The sequence below is a fragment of the Desmodus rotundus genome, chromosome 7 (genome assembly GCF_022682495.2).
Source record: "Desmodus rotundus isolate HL8 chromosome 7, HLdesRot8A.1, whole genome shotgun sequence".
Taxonomy (NCBI): Eukaryota; Metazoa; Chordata; class Mammalia; order Chiroptera; family Phyllostomidae; genus Desmodus; species Desmodus rotundus.
Window position 1 is genome coordinate 91,760,823 of NC_071393.1, and position 19,574 is coordinate 91,780,396.

Consider the following 19,574-nt stretch of genomic DNA (forward strand, 5'->3'; position numbering starts at 1 on the left):
GTCAGAAAAATGAGTGAGTTGAGCCAAATATTCCTTAATATCTACTTATAATTTTAATGAGATTACCTTCTAACTTAGTGAAAATGTGGAAAATTGACAATGAACGGACCTCTGAGAGGTAACAAATAATCTGACAAATAAAGCACTTCCAAGGAGACAACATACAAATTACAAATCACTAACACAAACAGAGCAGTTACAGCTTTCTGAAATTTCTAAACTTAAAATAGTAACATTTATACATTCTTAATAATTGTCAAGTAATGGTAGTAATTAAAACTACCTGCATATTATATAAACACACAGAAAGAGAACTGAAGGATATAGACCCTACTGAAGAGATCAGATACCCCTGCAAAGAGGTGAAGGGTGATCAAAGAGTACTACTCATAGCCTTACTTTCAATGATTTCATTACTTATTAGAAGTTATCAGTTCTTATAGTTCTTAAAAGGAGAATATTCATATATTACCTATAATTAAACCATATTCATATATTACATGTATAATTTTTAAAGTACTTAAAAGTAGTGAATGGCAGTTCCTGGTTTATATCCCAACTTTTTTACTTACCTTATAGAATGGTCCATTGATGATGCCCTAAAGAACAACTCCTCCCCCCACTTACCAACATTTACCATATTTCTCTGCTTTATTTCTTCCCCTTCCACATTACGGAGTTTTCACTCCAACCCAAGTGTCAAACTAAGTCTGCAATCTAGAGGACAGATCTGATGATGACAATGGGGAACAAGAGCAAAAAGAACACAGAAAAGTCCACAATTATCCCTACTGTTACTCTAACAGAACTTGACTTACAAGCACTATTGCAAAAGTATACATTCTAAGGTATATAAAGGTTGAGAGCTTCTTAAGAATTCAGGAGTAGACTTACACGCAGGAAGCCCTTTCCTCCTCTGGCCAAGCTGTCTCCAAAATCTTTAGGCTGCCGCCCCATTTCTTCTCTTCTTTTTTGCTGATATTCCTTGTCCAATGTTATTGCTGCCAAACCTTTTCCAACAGAACCGGTGATTCGAGATACAACTCCTGCTGCACCACCTATCAAAAGGCCCAGAGAGGTCAGTCACATTGTTTCTTTCAAGAGCATTACCACTATACATAGCACGGGATTGCTTTAAACTAACAGCTGCTTAAAAGTCTCATACACAAAAATGCAAAATTTATTTTTCTCATTTCCAATTTACCATGAAGAGAAATAAAACTATTTAAAGTATCAACATGTGGACTGAACAATACAAAGACATATTAAAAACCCCCAGCAAATCAGTGTTAAATCATTTTCCATTTAAGAACAAGAGAACATACCTTTTAAAAGGGATTATCAGTAATCTCTATAAAATACAGTAATGTTTTTCATAAACAGTGCATTCTTAATAATTATAATAAAATATACATATACATATATACGTGATACATACCTACTGTGTGTCCAAAGAGACTTCTTACCCCTATTACTAACCCCTCAGCAAATTCTTCAGGGCCTTGTACAGCACCCTGGCCAAAAAAAAAAAAAAAAAAAAAAAAAAGTGCTATTTAAAATCTAAACAAGTTTAAGACTTTTAATCTAGTATCCCAGAGTCTGCATGAAGATACAGAATCTGTAAAGAGCCATAATGTTGCGATGACACAGTATTTGCCCTCAATCCCAAATACTGATGGAACACCTACCATTTTTGAAGACATGTCAACCCATATGATCTCAACATACACTTTACGATGACAAAAAGTGGACAGGAATAAATCACTGGCCTCAGTCACAGTCTGAAGTTGGCCTCTCAGTGCCAAGTCCCCCCAGAATGCTAAAGCAAGCCCCACTGGTAACAAGATTAACAGCCCACAGAGCACGGGCTCCCTTCTCCCATCCACTGCCTCTGCTTTGTCCTTCTAACGCCCTCACTGCTTTGGGCTCCTGGACCCTTTAAATGGTGGAGGACAGGTCGGAGTAAAGTCTGCACATGAAACAAAGTCAACTTTTCATGCCCCAGCAGTTCCTTCCACAGTGGTGAAACAACCTTGAAATGGTTTTAATCTATGCAGCACTCTTCCTTACAAGTACAACTAAAGCCTGGAAAATGTGGACATGTTTTATTGCCCAGACACTAGAAGTGTTGAATTAATTCTAAAACAACTTTTTAATGTCATCTCAAGCAATTTTAAATGAAAATACATAATTGATATATTTTAAAATATTTTATTAAATTGTTTGGGGTGACATTGATTAATAAGGTTATATGGACCACACCAAAGGGGAGTAGGACGGAGGGTGGGAGGTGGGAATGGCTGAGGTGGGGGGGTATATGTTGTGGGGGATGGAGACAACTGTACTTAAACAATAAAAAAAGTAATTAAAAAAAGATTATATAGGTTTCAAGTATACAATTCTATAGTACATCATCTGTATAATTGCATTATTGTGTGTTCACCACCAAAGTTAAATCTCCTTCTGTCACCAGATATTTAACCCCCTTTACCCTCTCTACCTCCCCCCACCCTCCCCCTATACTCCTTTCCCTCTGGTAACCACCTTACTACATCTATGAGTTTCTGGTTTTTTGTATGTCTAGTTCATTTGTTGCTGTTTTATTTTTGTTATCTGAATATTATTGTTTCCAGATACAGCTTAAATGCAAATTATTTGTAATTAAAAGAAGAGAACACCATTTTTCTATAACTATACTTAATATAAATAAAAGACCCCAATACCTGGAAGGGTTCGTAGAACAAAGCTTCAACTCCTTCAGATAGACCTCTAAGTAATCCAAATGGGTTTCCAAGCACATCCAAGCCCAACACGAGAACATACATCTGTTTCAAGAACTAAGAAAAAGGAATTTAGTTCCTTTACAACTGTTGGAAGAAACAACATTATGATGCAACAGGAACAAGGGAGAGTACTGATTAAATTAGGTTGTTAAAGGAATACTACTATGCAGAATAACCACCACTATGTTCATTAATTGACCTTTCACAATGTGCCTGGCAATATGCTAGTACTTTACACGGGGCTTTCAAATTACACGGAACTAGGCTTGAGGCACAGCCTGCTATTTCGCAGTTATATAACTTTGCACGAGTCACTGATTCTCTGGAGGCCTCAGTCTTCTCATCTGTAAAACGGGAGGTATATTATACTGACCTTGCATAACTGATTATGCATATTAAATGAATATATAATTCAGTAATTGTTATTTAGTTTTAGTACTGTTATCACTATTACTATGAAACTACATAAGGAATAATAACCAAAACAAGAAACAAATAAGAATATATATGCTTATTTGAACATTCAATAACCATAATGTCTATTCACACCATAGGAGAAAGGCCTTTCCAGCAGAGGACCACGTGTACCAATGGTGCCCTAGTGCCCTGAAACAACTTCTGTGTCTCTGTGCATACACATTGAACCAAGAGTAACTGAGGCATGAGGAGGAAGCTGGCTTAGAATTCCTCTGGCAATTCTACTAGACTATGCTTAGAAACTGCAGTCATTGAAGAAATAAAGGGTAATGACTCCTAAATCACTATTCTTTCCCAAAGTTAGTAAATGTATAATTGCAAAGGTAAAAAGGCACTAGAAGAAACTTTTAAAGGTTATGTTAAAGAGGAAAGAACTAAAAGAAATTGAAATTAACCATTCAAGAAAACTACTAAGTAATGAGATTGTAAATTGAGCTAAATTAGGTAAACATTACTACACACTGTATAATCATATGCAAACGTATTGTTCCAATATTTTACGGCACATATTCCTTATGAACTATTATGATAGGAAATTACCTGTTCACTGTAATGTCTAACAACACTCCACATGAGCTGATCTCTCTTGTAAAACTGATAGCGAATTTCATAATAAGCAAGTCTAGGAAAAGAAAGAAAAATTCAAAAGCATTAGGATTATATTCTGAAAAAAGAAAACAAATTTCAACGATAAAGAAATCATTGCTGATTCTTTCACAATTAGATTTGCACATCTGCCACATATAATTTATTTTTGATATCTTAGTATTATGGTAACAAAATTATTATTTAAATAGTACATTCTCATAAAAGTCTTTCATTAATACATAAAGAGTAAGAAGGTTTAAAAAAGTCAACCATAATCCTACCACATAGTGGATTTTTAAGTTTTTTTCTTCTTTTGATTACCACTTTGAACCCTTTTCTTTCCTATGCAATTTAAAAACATTTAAATTTTATATGCATTTTTATATGAAACATTGTGGATAAATACTTGTTATTCAAAATTCTACATAACCATTTTGTGGAAAGTATCATAACAATTCTTTAACTGTGAAACATTTCTAAATTTTGACATAATGATTTATGTTGCCATGTGTATTTTGAATATAACACTTTGGTTCATTTTAAAGATTTTTTAAACAAAATTTCCCCAAAAAGAGTTACTGAGTGAAAGACTAAAAACATTTAAGACTGTGGATATATATCCCTTTCAATTCATGCAAACAATTTTTTTTTAAGTACCAACTCCTCAGACTCACCCCATCTAGTTCTAGGATTGCTCATACTTTTAAATCTTTTTAGAAAAATTTTATTTGTTTTTATAGAGCGGGGAAGGGAGGGAGAAAAAGGGAGACAAACACCCATGTGCAAGAGAACATCAATCTGCTGCCTCGTGCATGTCCCCAGCCAGGGACCTGGACCACAACCCAGGATGTGCCCTGACCTGGAATCGAGCCTGCAGCCTTTGCAATCGAACCTAACCCACTGAGCCACACCAGTCAGTGCTTTTAAATCTTTGACGATTTGCTTTAATTTTCATATATTCTTTGATAAACAATAAAACACAGTATTTCAAATCTCTATCAGCCACTGTATCTTCCCTTTTGTGAGTTATGTCTTACTGTCCTCTGGTAATATATGAAATCTTTAGCTTTTTCTCATCAGTGTTAAGAGTCTTAATCCTTTTTGTCATTATATTTTCCCAATTCTTTTTTTTAATTGTTTTCGTTGATTTTGTTAAAGTGTTTCTACTGCTTAGACTTCCTTTATTCAGAGATTTGATAGCAATTAACTTCTGTCTTTTCTTCGTTTTTTCAATTTGCATTTTATATTTAATTCTTTGAGTTCTATGAAATTTGATAGTGAACAAGTGAGTTGGAAATGATATAAATTGTCTTTTCTCCAAGTAACTACTTGTACCAGTATCATCAATGAATATTCAATCCCATAAACAGTCATTGACTATACGTATCTCTAGCACTTATTAAATATTATAGTATTAGATGTGCAAGGAGCTATTATCTGCTTTGCCTTATGATTATACTGAATTCTCACTCTGTAGCTACATATTTCTAAATATAATTGTTTTAAAACATGGTCAATATATAATATACTACTAAAATAATTCAATTTTTATTCTAGCCTTGGCTGGTGTGGCACAGTGGGTTAAGTGCTGGATTGCAAACCTAAAGGTCATCAGTTCAATTCCTGGTCAGGGCAAATGTCTGGGCTGCCGCCGGGGTGCTGGTTGGGATCATATAAGAGGCAACCAATCAAAGTTTCCCCTACACACACAGGGATATTTCTCTCCGTCTCTTTTTCTCTCCCTGCCCCTCTCTCTAAAAAATAAATAAAATCTTTAAAAATTTTTTATTCCACTTAATGTATCATCAAGACATTAATACCTGCAGAAAACATAAGACTTTATATCTTCATGAGTAAAATCAGCATACCAACAGAGAATAAATAGACAGGGACCAAACTTCAAGAAGTAGTAAGAATTATCATTTTCCTAAGCTAACATTCTAGCACAAATGGAGAAAATTAATATCCAGAAATGTAACCTCACTACAAAAGCCTCCCAATGCATGTTTAACATAAATCTTACTTGAATATAAGATCATCCACATCAGTCAGAGTAGCGCCTATGCTTTTCAATAGCAGATTGATGGAATGAACCGCAATCATTTCTTGCTTTTCTTTGTCTGACTCTTCACCTCCGGAACCCAAAGACAGACTCAAATGCAACTAAAAGAAAAATAATATTCAAAAAATAAAAGCTAAAAACAAATTTACATATGTAGAAACCAGATATTTTACTTATTTATTTTTTCTTTTAAAAATATTTTATTGAATTTACTGGGATGACATTGGTTAATAAAATTATATAGGTTCCAGGTATACAATTCTACAATACATAAAAAATCTTTTTTAAATTATATTTTACTGTCTATGCTATTACGGTTGTCCCAATTTTCCTCCTGTTTTATCTTTTGTATATTTTAGATACAAACAAATGTTGTATCTTTCATTAGAGTCCTAAGAAAGCTATTGTTACTTTGCACATAATTATCATAGAATAACTCATTATTAGCTGATGCTCATATTTTCTTATAAAATACAAATTAGTCTATTGAAATTTAGAGCTGTAATTTTATTCAGTGTATAAATTACTGTGTTTATATGGAGGGGCCCAAAACACTTACAAAGATAGCATAACCACTTTAAGAAGAAAAACATGTCAAAAGGCACACAAGTAGATTACCAGTCAAGATAATGATAATGAATGATCATTTATTTGCATCCAAATAAGGTAAATAACTTATGACAATAATTAGAACAATTGTTATAATTACAACAATAACAAGTAACAGTAAGTGACAATTATGGCAACAATTATCAAGTTGCTAAATAAAATTTTAAAGGAGCAGTAATTATGTTTTCAGCTTCCACAGACCCCTCCACTTCAGTCCTTAAATATGAGACCTTCACATTCCCATTTAGCTTACTCTACTTTGTGCTGTATCATTAGCACAGCAGTGCCAGGAAACACAGGTCAAATTACCCCCTGTGTAAATACAGCAGATGACTCTCTCACTCTGCCGCTCCCGAGGCATTTAAAAAAATTCTTACCTGCGAATATGTTTATTGATTTGAGGGACGGACAGAGAGAGAGACATAGACTGGTGGTGCCCTCACCTGGGATTACTTGCAACCTAGGTATGTGCCCTGACCAGGAATCAAACCCACAACATTTTGATGTATGGGACGATGCTCCAACCAACTGTGCCACCCAGCCAGAGCTCCCTTGGCATTTTACCTAAACAATATTGAACTCAATAGAGCAAACTTGGGGTAAGGCCAGGAAAGCCTGGTTGTTAGGTTTTTTCTTTGATGTGGACTTCTGCCCAGCTGCAGATTGGAGAGTGTTGGGATCCAGGAAAGGTGAGCCTAGGTGGAGAGAGATCCAGCCTTTCTCTAGGGCAAAGTCACAATGAATTAAGAAAATAACTATGTACAACCCATGGACATGAACTATGGGGTGGGAGGGAATGCTGGAGGGTTGGGGGGTACAGGTTGGAGAGGGGATAAAGGGGAAAAATTGATAAAACTGTAATAGCATAATCAATAAAAAATACTTTAAAAAAAATTTTTAAAAAGAAAATAACTATGGTTCATGATCTTATTTACTCAACTTGATGGCACAATTCCCAGAGTGCCTTAAAACATAATTTATCAATCTTTAATACTCCCCTACATTATAAACTCCATGAAGTCACTTTGTACCTCTCACAGCAACTTTGATAGCAGACATTAAATAAGTATTTGTTGAAGGTGTTGTTCATTCTAATAAATAACTTATTTTCACTTAATTAAAGAGAAATTGTGTATAAACTACCACATAAAACAATATCAATTTTAAACCTAACACTGTAAATGTCTGATACCACCAAACCAATATGCCAATTTAAAATAATTCCATTTTATATATCCCTCACTTAGCTAAATGGACTGGTGAATGCAGTTAAAAAATAGCGTGCTGTGGACAATTTTTGAGAATGTAATGGATCATCAATATTTTAAAGAGTTACTTAATTGTAAATCTGGCCCATTACACAAGTTTAGACCATTATGGTTGATAGCATTTGTGAATTTCCTGAGCAGTCACCTTCCCCTATAAAATCTAAAACGAAAAACAAAAGAAGAAAAGGAAATGGGTTCATAAAGTACAAAATCAGGCAAGTGAAAGGTATCCAATTTTCTACTCCCTTAGTTACAATCAAATGTTGGAAGGGTGAAAAACACCACATCAACAGTGTAACACCTACTTCAGCATTTTTACAGCTGGTGAGGGCACCCATTACAGCTTTCTGTTTACACAGTGTAGTAGTTAAAAAGCGCACCCAAACGTTAAATGTTGTCGAGCACTTCTTGCTTAATTAAGAAGTGCTTTTGTCAGCTTCTTCCTTGAATAAAGGGGTTATTAATTCAAGACTAGAGAATGTGCTCTAGCGGTTTCTCTCTGAGAATTATGGTTGTACATATGTTACAAAGAACTGTCTTAATTATTTCAATTTATCACACAAAAGTCTCACTGAATATTTGATGCAACAAATTAAAACCCACACAAAAGTCTCACTGAATATTTGATGCAACAAATTAAAACCCACAAATTGTACACAGACCCTTTAAAAGTTCTACAATTCTGTCAAATTTTCAAAATGATAATTACAACAAACCTTAACAGGAGAAATATGGAAATGTTCAAAGAAACTAAGAATTGACATATCAGTCATTGAAGTCTCCATTAGTTCTGTGTTTAGAGCATCGATATCTTGCTGGATTAACTTTGTCTGAAAAAAATTAAATCAAGAATTTCTATTTTAATTTTTCTCTACTACAGTTATTTCAAAGAATGACTGACCTAATTTTTCAAATTTTATAATCTTCCCAAGAAATAAAATTGTTACCCGTTTTCTTTCGGCTTCAGGGTCCGTTGTTGGGGTAAATAGTGCAATTATAGCTCCCAGAAAGCCCTGATCAACTTTTAAAGCCATTTCCTGAATAAGGACCATAAAATACCTAAGGGGAAAAAATTTTGAAATAAAAAAGTGTTTATATCCAACCTAGTAATTTTCAATGTTTAAACTTTGATTTTGGCCAAAAGCAACAGTAAGATCTTATTCCTTCATCTCTTAAAAAGTGCTATGTTAACAAGATCAAAGTAAACTTAGATTGAGATTTTTTTCATTGAAGTAAAGATTTCATTAAAGGTAATACTTAGTATTTGAATGCCAAATCCCACATTTATGATGTTACAGAACAGATAAATGCAAATAGACGATACAGCATGTATTATCCAATTTTTAAAGTCTACAGCAACTGCTTTAAAGAACACACGTCACAAACATATATATCATTTATATTTCACTGACTATATGTATACTAACTGGAGTTACAAAATGAAGAAGGTGGTTGACGGAATTTTGTACTTTAAAATATATGGAGGCCGCCCTGGCAGGTGTAGCTCAGTGGATTGAGCGTGGGCTGCAAACCAAAATATATGGAGGCTATTATAAAAATAAGGTTCAACATAGAAAATTACTTGACCAAAAGTGGATTAGTATTTCAGGTGGAAAATAATTTTAATATAGAAGTCACTAAAGAGTAAAATTTATTTTCAAAGTAGATTCTCATTTTAAATTCCTTTAGATAAATAAGAGAGTATTTACTTACTTGAACTGTAAGACTTTACTGTACTCATTAAATCTTGTGATGATACTCACATCAATGAAAGGTTTAGGTTCTAAGAGGAAGATGGAAAACAAGAAGGTGGCAATCAAGCTTTATGTCAGGTAAAAGTAATATTTACTTAACTTTTATAAATAGATTATGCCTCAACTTATTTTTTGTTTTTTACCTGAATCCAAAGCAATAGATTTTGGAGGGGCCACAGGATGAAAGACAACAGGAAACATTGTACCTGGTAACTGATTATCAACCTGAAAAAAAGAACAACTCATTCAGCAGGATTTAAAATAATTTAAACTTTTAGTTTCAGAGACAATATTACAGATGCTACTAACTTCATCATAATTAAGTCCCTGTATGTATATGTGGTACTATTAGAAGTTTCACTTTAGAGTTTTATGCTCAGGGAAATACAAGAAAGACAAATACCATATGATGTCGCTTACATGTAGAATCCAATGAACAAAATTACTAACAAACAAAATAGAGCCAGACTCATAGATACAGGGAACAGACTGACAACTGTCAGGGGGCTGAGGGTAGGAGGGCTGGGTGAAAAGGTGAAGGGATTAAGAAAAAAAACCCTTACACACACACAGCAGTATGGTGATAAAGAGAGGGAAAGCAGAGTGAGGGGAGGTGGGAGAATGTAAAGGGTAGATAAACGGTGATGGAAGGAGACTTGACTGGGAGTGGTGCACACACCATATAATATACAGATGAGGTATTGTAGAACTGTTTACCTGAAACCTATATAATTTTATTAACCAATGTCACCCCAATACATTCAATAAAAATAAAAATAATAAATAAAACCTTATATACCTCAGCAAAGGCAAGTTTTTCTATATAAAGAAACATAAATATCCTCACTATTGCATTAACATTGCACAGCACGTACACCATTAATGGAAATACTTGTACCTATGGATCATGTGAGATTTTATTTTATTTAAAAAATTTTTAAATTATTTATTGATTTGAGAGAGAAAGGAGGGAGAAGGGGGGAGAGAGAGAGAAGAGAGACAGACAGACAGACAGACATTGACTTGTCTCACTTATGCATTCACTGGTTGCTTTTACATGTGCCCTCACCAGAGAGTAAACCCTCAACCATGGTGTGTACCAGGACGGCGCTCTAACCAACTGAGCTACCTGGCCAGGGTATCATGTGAGATTTTGACTATCTATAACTTAAGTAAAATGTAAGTGGAGACTGGATATGAAATCAAAGGAAAAGTGGAGAGAAGAAAAAGAATAAAAATGTCCTAAATAATATTTAGCAGGTAAAAGGAAGAGAGTGAAGGAAGAAGGGAAAAAGGAAACAAACAGCCAAAACAACCTCCAATAAAGCCCCCTGTCATTCCCATGTAGACTGACAAAAGAAAATCTGATTTGGGGGCTCCCATGACAAATTCAAAGGAGTAAAAACAACGACTGCAGTGCAAGGCAATACTTCTGCAGGCTAATTAGTCAAATTAAATAATCTTAACAGTGACAAGGCTTTTGGATTTCAATGGTAAGTCTGTTGAATACACAGGATACTTGAGAGAAGAATAAACATACAAACAAAAGTTACCATAGATGTTTGAACTTAGTAAAATAAATTTCATCCCCAAAATTCCCAAAGTGATTTGATACAGATGCTCCTTCACTTAGGATGGGGCTATGGGGTTACATCCCAATAAATATCGTAAGTCAAAAATACATTTAGTACTATGCTGTGGAGTCCCAATTGTCACCCTCGTGATCATGTGCCTGACTGGGAGCTGTGGCTTGCTGCTTCCGCCCAGCATCACAAGAGTATTGTACTACATATCGCTAGTGTGGGAAAATAACAGAATTCAAAATTCAAAGTAGAGTTTGTACTGAATGCTTATTGCTTTCATACCATTGTAAAGTCAAGAAATTGTAATTCACACCAACATAAATCAGGAACTGTCTGTATAGATACTGATTTGAGGACGACGATGTTACCTGAAGCCAATACAACCTGGCCCTCAAACTTCTCTGGTGAGGAGACTGCTTAAATTCAATCTGAATTCCTGATAAAAAATCTCGCTTTATAGGGCATTGAATAGGGTGGCGCATTTCCATTGGAACTTTATCAAAATTGACCTAGGAAAAAAGCACATGTGTTTGTGATGAGTGGGAATTAGCACTGTAGTCCATTTTAAATACTGATTTCACAAATTGAAAAGGCAAAATATCTTAACTGTGTCACCAAATTATCTACCTCAGGTAATATATAGCTGAAATGTCTGAATAAGAATCATCACTTTTCTTCCAAAGTTATGAGGAAAACAAGAAAACAACTGGGGAACTTTTCAATATCATAAACTATTCTTAAAATAAGCCATGGTTTGTTATTTTTTAAAAACATCAGTAGTACTGGATAATCCTAGATAATTTTTAATCTTTGTTTTAACAAAGTTAAACAATTAATAGTTGATGGCTTATTTATGTCTAACACTAACTGTACAGTTCTGTAATTTTCCTTTGAGCATGGCTGACATTTACTGGGAAGCAGTGGGGGTGGGGAGCATATCCGGTGACCAATGCGAACTCAACCATTAAGACATCAAAGACAAAGAGTAACCAAAACTGTGTGACTGCATCAGAACAAGCCTGAAACTGCAGTCAAGATTCTGGGGTCTTCTTGCAGCAAAGTGACTTTCACCATCAACACTGTAAGGACCAAGAAAAACCCCTTTATTTGTGGACATCTACCCATGTCCAATTATCATTCACATTAAATAAATGTAATTGAGTGAGTTTTCTATAGGTTTTCCATCATTAAAATATGTAATTTTGTACAGCCTTTATTAGGCAATGCATATGGGTATTATTCAAAATATATACAGAAGTCTCAAGCAATCTTAATTTCTCCATAACCTTACTAAAAACAAAACAAATTCCATGAAACGATCTGCCTTGTAAATAGAAGAGATTATAAAGATGTATCATAGTATATGACTTAATAACAGTATATTTTAATTAAAAATGTACTAATGTTAAGTCATGCCATGCCAATCCTACTAATAAACAGTGTTTATTTACTAATAAGTTGGCTTCTACAGACTGACTTTTACTTGGACGATGAAATTTTACTTACCACAACCACCAACAAAATACATATAGAAAAAACAAAACAAAAAATTTGATATACCTCAAAATTATTGTCTAGTTTAATCCAGCCATGTTCTCTTTCTACTTGATATTTCTTATAGGATTGTTCCAGTAACATTATCTGCTTTTGACTAAAAGGCTTCCATTTCTGTTTTGGTTTCATCTCCCAAACAACACCAGAACTAAAATAATTCATAAAGAAAATTAAATTAGCAATATATATTTCAGTTTGTGGAACTGTCATTCAACTCAAAATTATTACAACTATCAATCTTCTATAAGAATTGTATTTATATAAGAGATTTTTTTAAACACCAAAATATATCTGTGTTATAAAAGAACATAAAGTAAAGGAGCAAGGGGAAATGTTTTTCTATCACAAGTTAACATTAATCAATTTTCACATGTGACAGATGTAATTTTTCTTTTGACTTAAATCAACCATTTAAAAATATAAAATCGTCATTCTTAGACCAAGGGCTGCACAAAAACAAGTAGTGGGTTAGACAGGCTCATGGGCCATACTTTGCTAATTCCTGATTATACTGTTGGCATAACGGTAAAATATGACTTCATCATATTTTGATCTATGCAGCTGGTCAGTGTTGATAGTGTTTACAATGTCCACACTATATAATGTGTTTAGGGAACCAGAGTCAAAGAAGGTAATGAATAAAATACCTATTATAAATTACATAGATCCAACAATTCATGGTACAAACTCTGCAGCAAATTAGGAAGAAAGGGGAACTTTTTCAAGTTGATACAGAAGAGCTACAAAAAACCGATGGTTGACATTATACTCAATGGTCAGAAACTAGATGATTTTTGGCTAAGAAAAAAGTAAAGATATCCACTCTCATCACTCCTATTCAACATTGTGCAGGAAATCCTAGATAATGCAATAAGACAAGAAAATATAGTAAAAGGTACACAGAGTATGACAAGAAAATAAAGTACACGGTGGATAGATTGGGAAGAAAGAAATAAAACTGTCTTTGTTCTCAGATAACACGAATGTCTATACAGAAAATCACAAAGAATCAACCAAAAACTCCTGTTACTAGTAAGTTTCAAGATATAAAGCTATATATAAAAGTCAACTGCTTTCTTCTCTACCAGCAATGAACAACTGGAACTTAAATAAAAGACATGATAACATTTCCATTAGTATCAAAGAAATGAAATACTTCAGTATAAACAAAATTTAACAAATTTGTACAAGATCTATATGAGGAAAACTATAAAAGTCTTCTGAAAGAGATCAAAGATCTAAATAAATAGAAATGTTCATGTACATATATACAAAGACTTACTATGGTCAAGATATCAGTTCTTCCCAAGTTGACCTATAGATATGATGCAAGCCCAACCAAAATCCCAGCCAAATATTATGTGGATATAAACAAACTGATTCTAAAATTTATATTGAAAGGCAACAGACTCAAAAGAGTCAACACAATATTGGATAAGAAAAAAGTTGGAGGACTGACGCTTCCTGACTTCAAGATTACTGTAACACTACAGTAATCAGCAAGTGTGATTCTGGTGAAAGAATAGGCACACATCAAGAAAACAGCATAGAGAGTCCAGAAATAGACCCAAACAAACATAATCAACCAATGTTGAAAAGAAATAAAACCAATTCAATGAAGAAAGGACAGTCTTTTCAATAAATGGTGACAGAACAACTGGCCATTCACATGCAGAAAATAAATCTAGACAGAGCTTGCACATTTCACAAACATTAACTCAAAAAAATTATATACCCAATTTTCAAACACAAAACTATAAATTCCTAGAAGATACCAAAGGAGAGAATCAAAGTGACTTTGAGTATGGCAATAACTTTTTTTGAAAGATTTTATTTATTTATCTCTAGTGAGAGGGGAAAGGAGGGAGAAAGAGAAGAGAGAAACATTGATAGGTTCCCTCTTATATGCACCCTGACTGGGGACCAAACCTGCAACTCAGGCATGTGCCTTGACCAGGAATCGAACCGGTGACCTTTCACTTTGGGGCATGACCACCAACCAACTGAGCCACACAGGTCAAGGTGGCAATGACTTTTAAGATATAACACCAAAAGCACAATCTATGGAAGAAAAATTGATACAGAACTTCATTAAAACTAAAAACTACTGCTCTGCAAAAGATACTATTAAAAAAGTAGAAAACAAACCACAGCCCCAGCTGGTGTGGCTCAGTGGATTGAGTGCTGGCCTGCAGACCAAAGGGTCATTGGTTCGATTCCCAATCAGGGCACATGCCTAGCTTGTGGGCCAGGTTCCCCATTGTGGGGTGTGTGAGAGCAACCACACATTGATGTTTCTCTCCCTCGCTTTCTACCTCTCTTCCCCTGTCTAAAAATAAATAAATAAATAATATTTTTTAAAAAGTGACTGGAAGAAAACATTAGCAAAAAAGTATCTGGAAAAAGTCTGGTACACGAAATATAAAAAGAATTCTTAAAACTTAAGGATAAGATTGGGGGACATCTGAAATAAGGTCAACAATAAAAGAAAACATAAAATTCAAAACTGTACAAAAGATTTGAACTTCATGAAGAAAATATTCAGATGGCAATTAAGTGTATGAAAAGATGCTCAACATCATAGGTAATTAGGGAACTGCAAATCAAAACAGCGAGACACCACTGCACATCTATTCGAATAGCCGAAATCTGGAACACTGACAATGCCAAATGCTGGCAAGGGTGTGAAGCATCAGGAAACGCCATTCATTCCTGGTGGGAATGCAAAATTAGTACAGCCACTTTAGAAGACAATTTGGCAGTTTCTTATAAAACTAAATGCACTCTTACTATATGATCTATCAAGCATGTTCCTTGGTATTTACCCAAATGAGTTGAGAACTTACGTCTGCACAAAAACCTGTACGTGAATGTTTACTGTAACTTAATTCATAATTACCAAAACTTGGAAGCAACCAAGATTATCTTTCAGTGCAGGGATAAACAAAGTATGGTATATCCAGACATGGAATATTATTCAGTGATAAAAATAAAAGTTATCAAGCCATAAAAATATGCTTATACCACACACAAGAATAAGTTCAAAGTGGATTAAAGACTTAAAGTTTAGACACAAAACCACAGAATTCCTAGAAGGAAACAGGCAGTAAAATCTTGGACATTTCTTGTAGCAATATTTTTTCTGATATATCTACATAGGCAAGGGGAACCAAAGAAAAAATAAACAAATGGTACTACATCAAACTAAAAAGTTTTTGCATAGCAAAGGAAACCATCAACAAAATGAAAGACAATCCACTCAACGGTAGAACATATTTGCCAATGATACATCTGATAAGGGGTCAATATCCAGAATTTATAAAGAACTTATAAAACTCAACACCAAAAACAAACAAACAACAATTAAAAAATGGGCAAAGGACCTGAACAGACACTTCTTCAAACAGGACATACAGATAGCCAATAGACATATGAAAAGATGCTCAACATCACAGTAATCATCAGAGAAATGCAAATTAAAACCACAGTAAGATACTACCTCACACCTGTCAGAATGGCAATCATCAATAAATCAACAAACAGGTGCCGGTGAGGATGTGGAGAAAGGGGAACCCTTTTGCATTGTTGGTGGGAATGCAGACTGGTGCAACCATTGTGGAAAGCAGTATGGAGATACCTCAAAAAATTAAAAATGGAACTTCCTTATGACCCAGCATTTCCACTTTTGGGAATTTATCCAAAGAAACCCAAAACACAAATTTGAAAGAACATTAAGCACCCCTACATTCACTGTAGCATTATTTACAATCACCAAGATAAGGAAGCAGTCCAAGTCTCCATCCGTAGATGGATGAGTGGCTAAAACAACTATGGGACATTTACACAATGGAATACTGATTGGCCGTAACAAAAAAGAAAAGAAAATTTTACCCTTTGAGACAGCATAGATGGACAAGGAGAATATTATGCTAATGAAATAAGCCAGTCAGAGAAAGACAAATACCATATGATTTCACTCATATGTGGAATCTAATGAACAAACTGAACTAACAAGCAAAGCGAGACAGACTCATAGACAGAGGGCAGGCTGACAGCTCTAAAGGGAGGGGTTGGAGGCGGCAGTTAGAGGGTGGAGGGACCCAGCAAAAACGAAAAAGCACTCATGGCCATGAACAACAGTGTGGTGACTGGGGGGCTGGGGAGTATAAGAAGGATAAATGATAATGGAAAAAATACAAAAAATAAAGTAAAATAAAACCAACTTGTAGTTTTAAGAAAATGAGGAACATTAAAAGGACATTTTTAGGTGAAAGAAGTCTATCTGAAAAGCCTAAAAATTGTACAATTATATAATTACAATTATATGACATCCTGGAATAGGCGAAACTTTGGAGACAGTAAAAAAATGAGAGGTTCAGGGAAGAGAGGTAAGGATGAACAGATGAAGCACAGGGGATTTTTAGGGTAGTGAAACTTATCTACATGACACTGTAATGGTGGATACATGCCATACATTTGTCAAAACCCACACAATTTATAATACAAAGTGCATCTCTTACACAGACAAGGGACTTTAGATAATAATGTATCATTATTAGTTCATCAATACCAACAAATGTACTATTTCAAGATGTTAAAAATAGGGAAAATGTGGGGAGTGTATGGGAACTATAGACTCAGTTTTTCTGTAAACCTAAAACTGCTCAAAAAACTAAGTCTATTTTAAAATACTATGTCACTGACTTACTTTTCCTCAGTACACATCCTTACTGAATGTGTACTGAATGCACAGTGCCAGAAAAAAAGGTAGTCAAGTTCTTTTCGATGACGTTTTAAATGTCCTTATAAATAAAGGCCAATCTGACACAATAACAGCATATACAATGTTAGAGTAAAAATATGTTATCTCAGAGAACAAGAGAGAAAATTGGATTTACATGATTTAAAAATGATTTTCCTACTTAGTGTAAAAACACTACACAATACTAAAATGTATAACCAAGAGAATATTATTCATATATAAATGTATTAATACTGTATAATGGTATTGTAATAGCATTTATAGAAAGCTTAATCTGTTGTGTGTTGTACAAAGTATATTATATACATGCTCTCTTTATTAACTCAATTTTTTACGTCACTAAACACATAAATATCAATAGATTCTATACTAGTTATACATGGTCACATTAACCATTCCACCCATCATCCTCCCAAAATCCTGACTTTTACCAAGATTAGTGTAATTAGAAATAACAAAATAAATAAATTCAAATACTTTTCTTATACAGGCATAAGCAGAACCAGAGAAAAATAACTGGTCCCACCACTATTAAAAAGTTCTAAGTAACCACCCACTAACAATTAGGTACCCATGTCAAATACTGCCTTCTCTATGGACCTTCTTCCCAATTTATCTGACGCACTGATGTTGGCTTCCCCAGACCCATGACAGTTTCTCCAACCTCTACTGCACAAGACAAATTAGTTGCTTCTGTCTTTGTATTTCCATTGTATGTGTGTATACTTTTTTGTAGCATTTCTCTGTGTTTTTATAATTCATTTAGAAAAATATATACAAACCACAAAGAAAGAAGCAAATCTTTTCCTTCCCACCTGAGGATGAGTACTATAAGGGCAAAGGCATTATCTAAGTCATCTTTCTATCTTACGTGTTTTTCAACCAACTAGCGTAAAAACAACTGTTCAATTAAGTTTTCCTGAAAGAATATACAATATATCAAATTCAGAACAAGTAAATGTTTATTCTCATTAAATTTGGTACTATGAACTCAGTGTCTTTTTAAAGATTTCTGATGCCTTATCTTCCTTCTTACATACCTGGTTATCCCAATATATGAAACTTCTTGCTTCTTTTCATTGTTAACCAGTGAAAGCCCAAGACTGTGAAGAGAAAAGGTTATTTCATGATCAGCCTGCTCCATTTCTTCTGCCTGCAGTGCTTTGGAAACCAAGGCAACGTCATCAGTGAAAAGCAAAACTCTCTGGCGCCCATCTAGGAATGACACCCAGTGTATCTGGCTGTTTACATCATATGGAAACTGTCCACGTTCATCCTGGGGAAAAGAGAGACTTTATATTAAACCCACAAATGGTTTTGTTACATAAACATGAACTATAAAAGCAGGACTATGAGTAGGAAAACTCTAACCATCAAAATGACAAATTAAAGTTATAATCTATTTCAAAACATGCACCAATTTTTTCAAACAATAATAATGACTGATAGTGCTTCATTTTTTTAACCCTTAGTTTGAGTTACCGAGTTGGTGCTCAAAAGGCACTTGGCAGGAACAAGAAAAGCCTTCAGTGGCACCAATGCAGTAAGATGCTTACTTGTCTCCAAGACGGAGAACAGAACAGTTCAGAAGCTTGTCAGATCTCAGGTGAAACTAATTTTTGTTTTAATATTTTATAACACTGCAAACATTTATGTAAATTTTGGCTGAAATTCTCATATAGCCCTGAAAAATATGAGCCTTGATTTATTTGGTGTTTTCAGAGATTAAAATAATGATTGCTCTTCATTCTGGGCATGACATAAATATAACCATAGTTCATTTCAACAGGCAGTACTATGTGCTTTCCATCTCATCCTTTCTTGGGAAAAAAACCCAAAAAACAAATAAAGGAAGCTACCAAGACTATAGAAATAGGTGAGTTTTACTACTGTTAAAATTTATCTATTGCTTTTATTTTTTAAAATTTAAAATTTAAAGATTTATTTATTTTTGAGAGAGGGGAAGGAAGGGAGAGAAACATCAATATGTGAGAGAAACATCGATCAGTTGGCTCTCACCAAGCCCTCAACTGTGGACCTGGCCAGCAACCCAGGCCTGTGCCCTGACTGGGAATTGAACCGGTGACCTTTCAGTTCAAAGACCAGCACTCAATCCACTGAGCCTCATCAGCCA

The 19,574-nt window shown here is 34.4% G+C and overlaps 1 protein-coding gene across 4 annotated transcripts in view; it reads right to left on the reverse strand.

Moving 5' to 3' along the window:
• VPS13C (vacuolar protein sorting 13 homolog C) overlaps nucleotides 1–19,574 on the reverse strand; it is a 176,262-nt gene that overhangs the window by 19,841 nt on the left and 136,847 nt on the right. For all 4 annotated transcript variants that reach the window (XM_053928698.2, XM_053928696.2, XM_053928699.2 and 1 more), the window contains 12 exons: nucleotides 18,481–18,716; nucleotides 12,685–12,826; nucleotides 11,493–11,633; nucleotides 9,685–9,766; nucleotides 9,501–9,570; nucleotides 8,735–8,846; nucleotides 8,504–8,617; nucleotides 5,872–6,011; nucleotides 3,801–3,882; nucleotides 2,724–2,837; nucleotides 1,439–1,514; nucleotides 895–1,058 (listed from right to left, as the gene is read on the reverse strand). In XM_053928698.2, coding sequence (XP_053784673.1) covers nucleotides 895–1,058; nucleotides 1,439–1,514; nucleotides 2,724–2,837; nucleotides 3,801–3,882; nucleotides 5,872–6,011; nucleotides 8,504–8,617; nucleotides 8,735–8,846; nucleotides 9,501–9,570; nucleotides 9,685–9,766; nucleotides 11,493–11,633; nucleotides 12,685–12,826; nucleotides 18,481–18,716 — 1,473 coding nt within the window. The remainder of the gene's footprint in view (nucleotides 1–894; nucleotides 1,059–1,438; nucleotides 1,515–2,723; nucleotides 2,838–3,800; nucleotides 3,883–5,871; nucleotides 6,012–8,503; nucleotides 8,618–8,734; nucleotides 8,847–9,500; nucleotides 9,571–9,684; nucleotides 9,767–11,492; nucleotides 11,634–12,684; nucleotides 12,827–18,480; nucleotides 18,717–19,574) is intronic.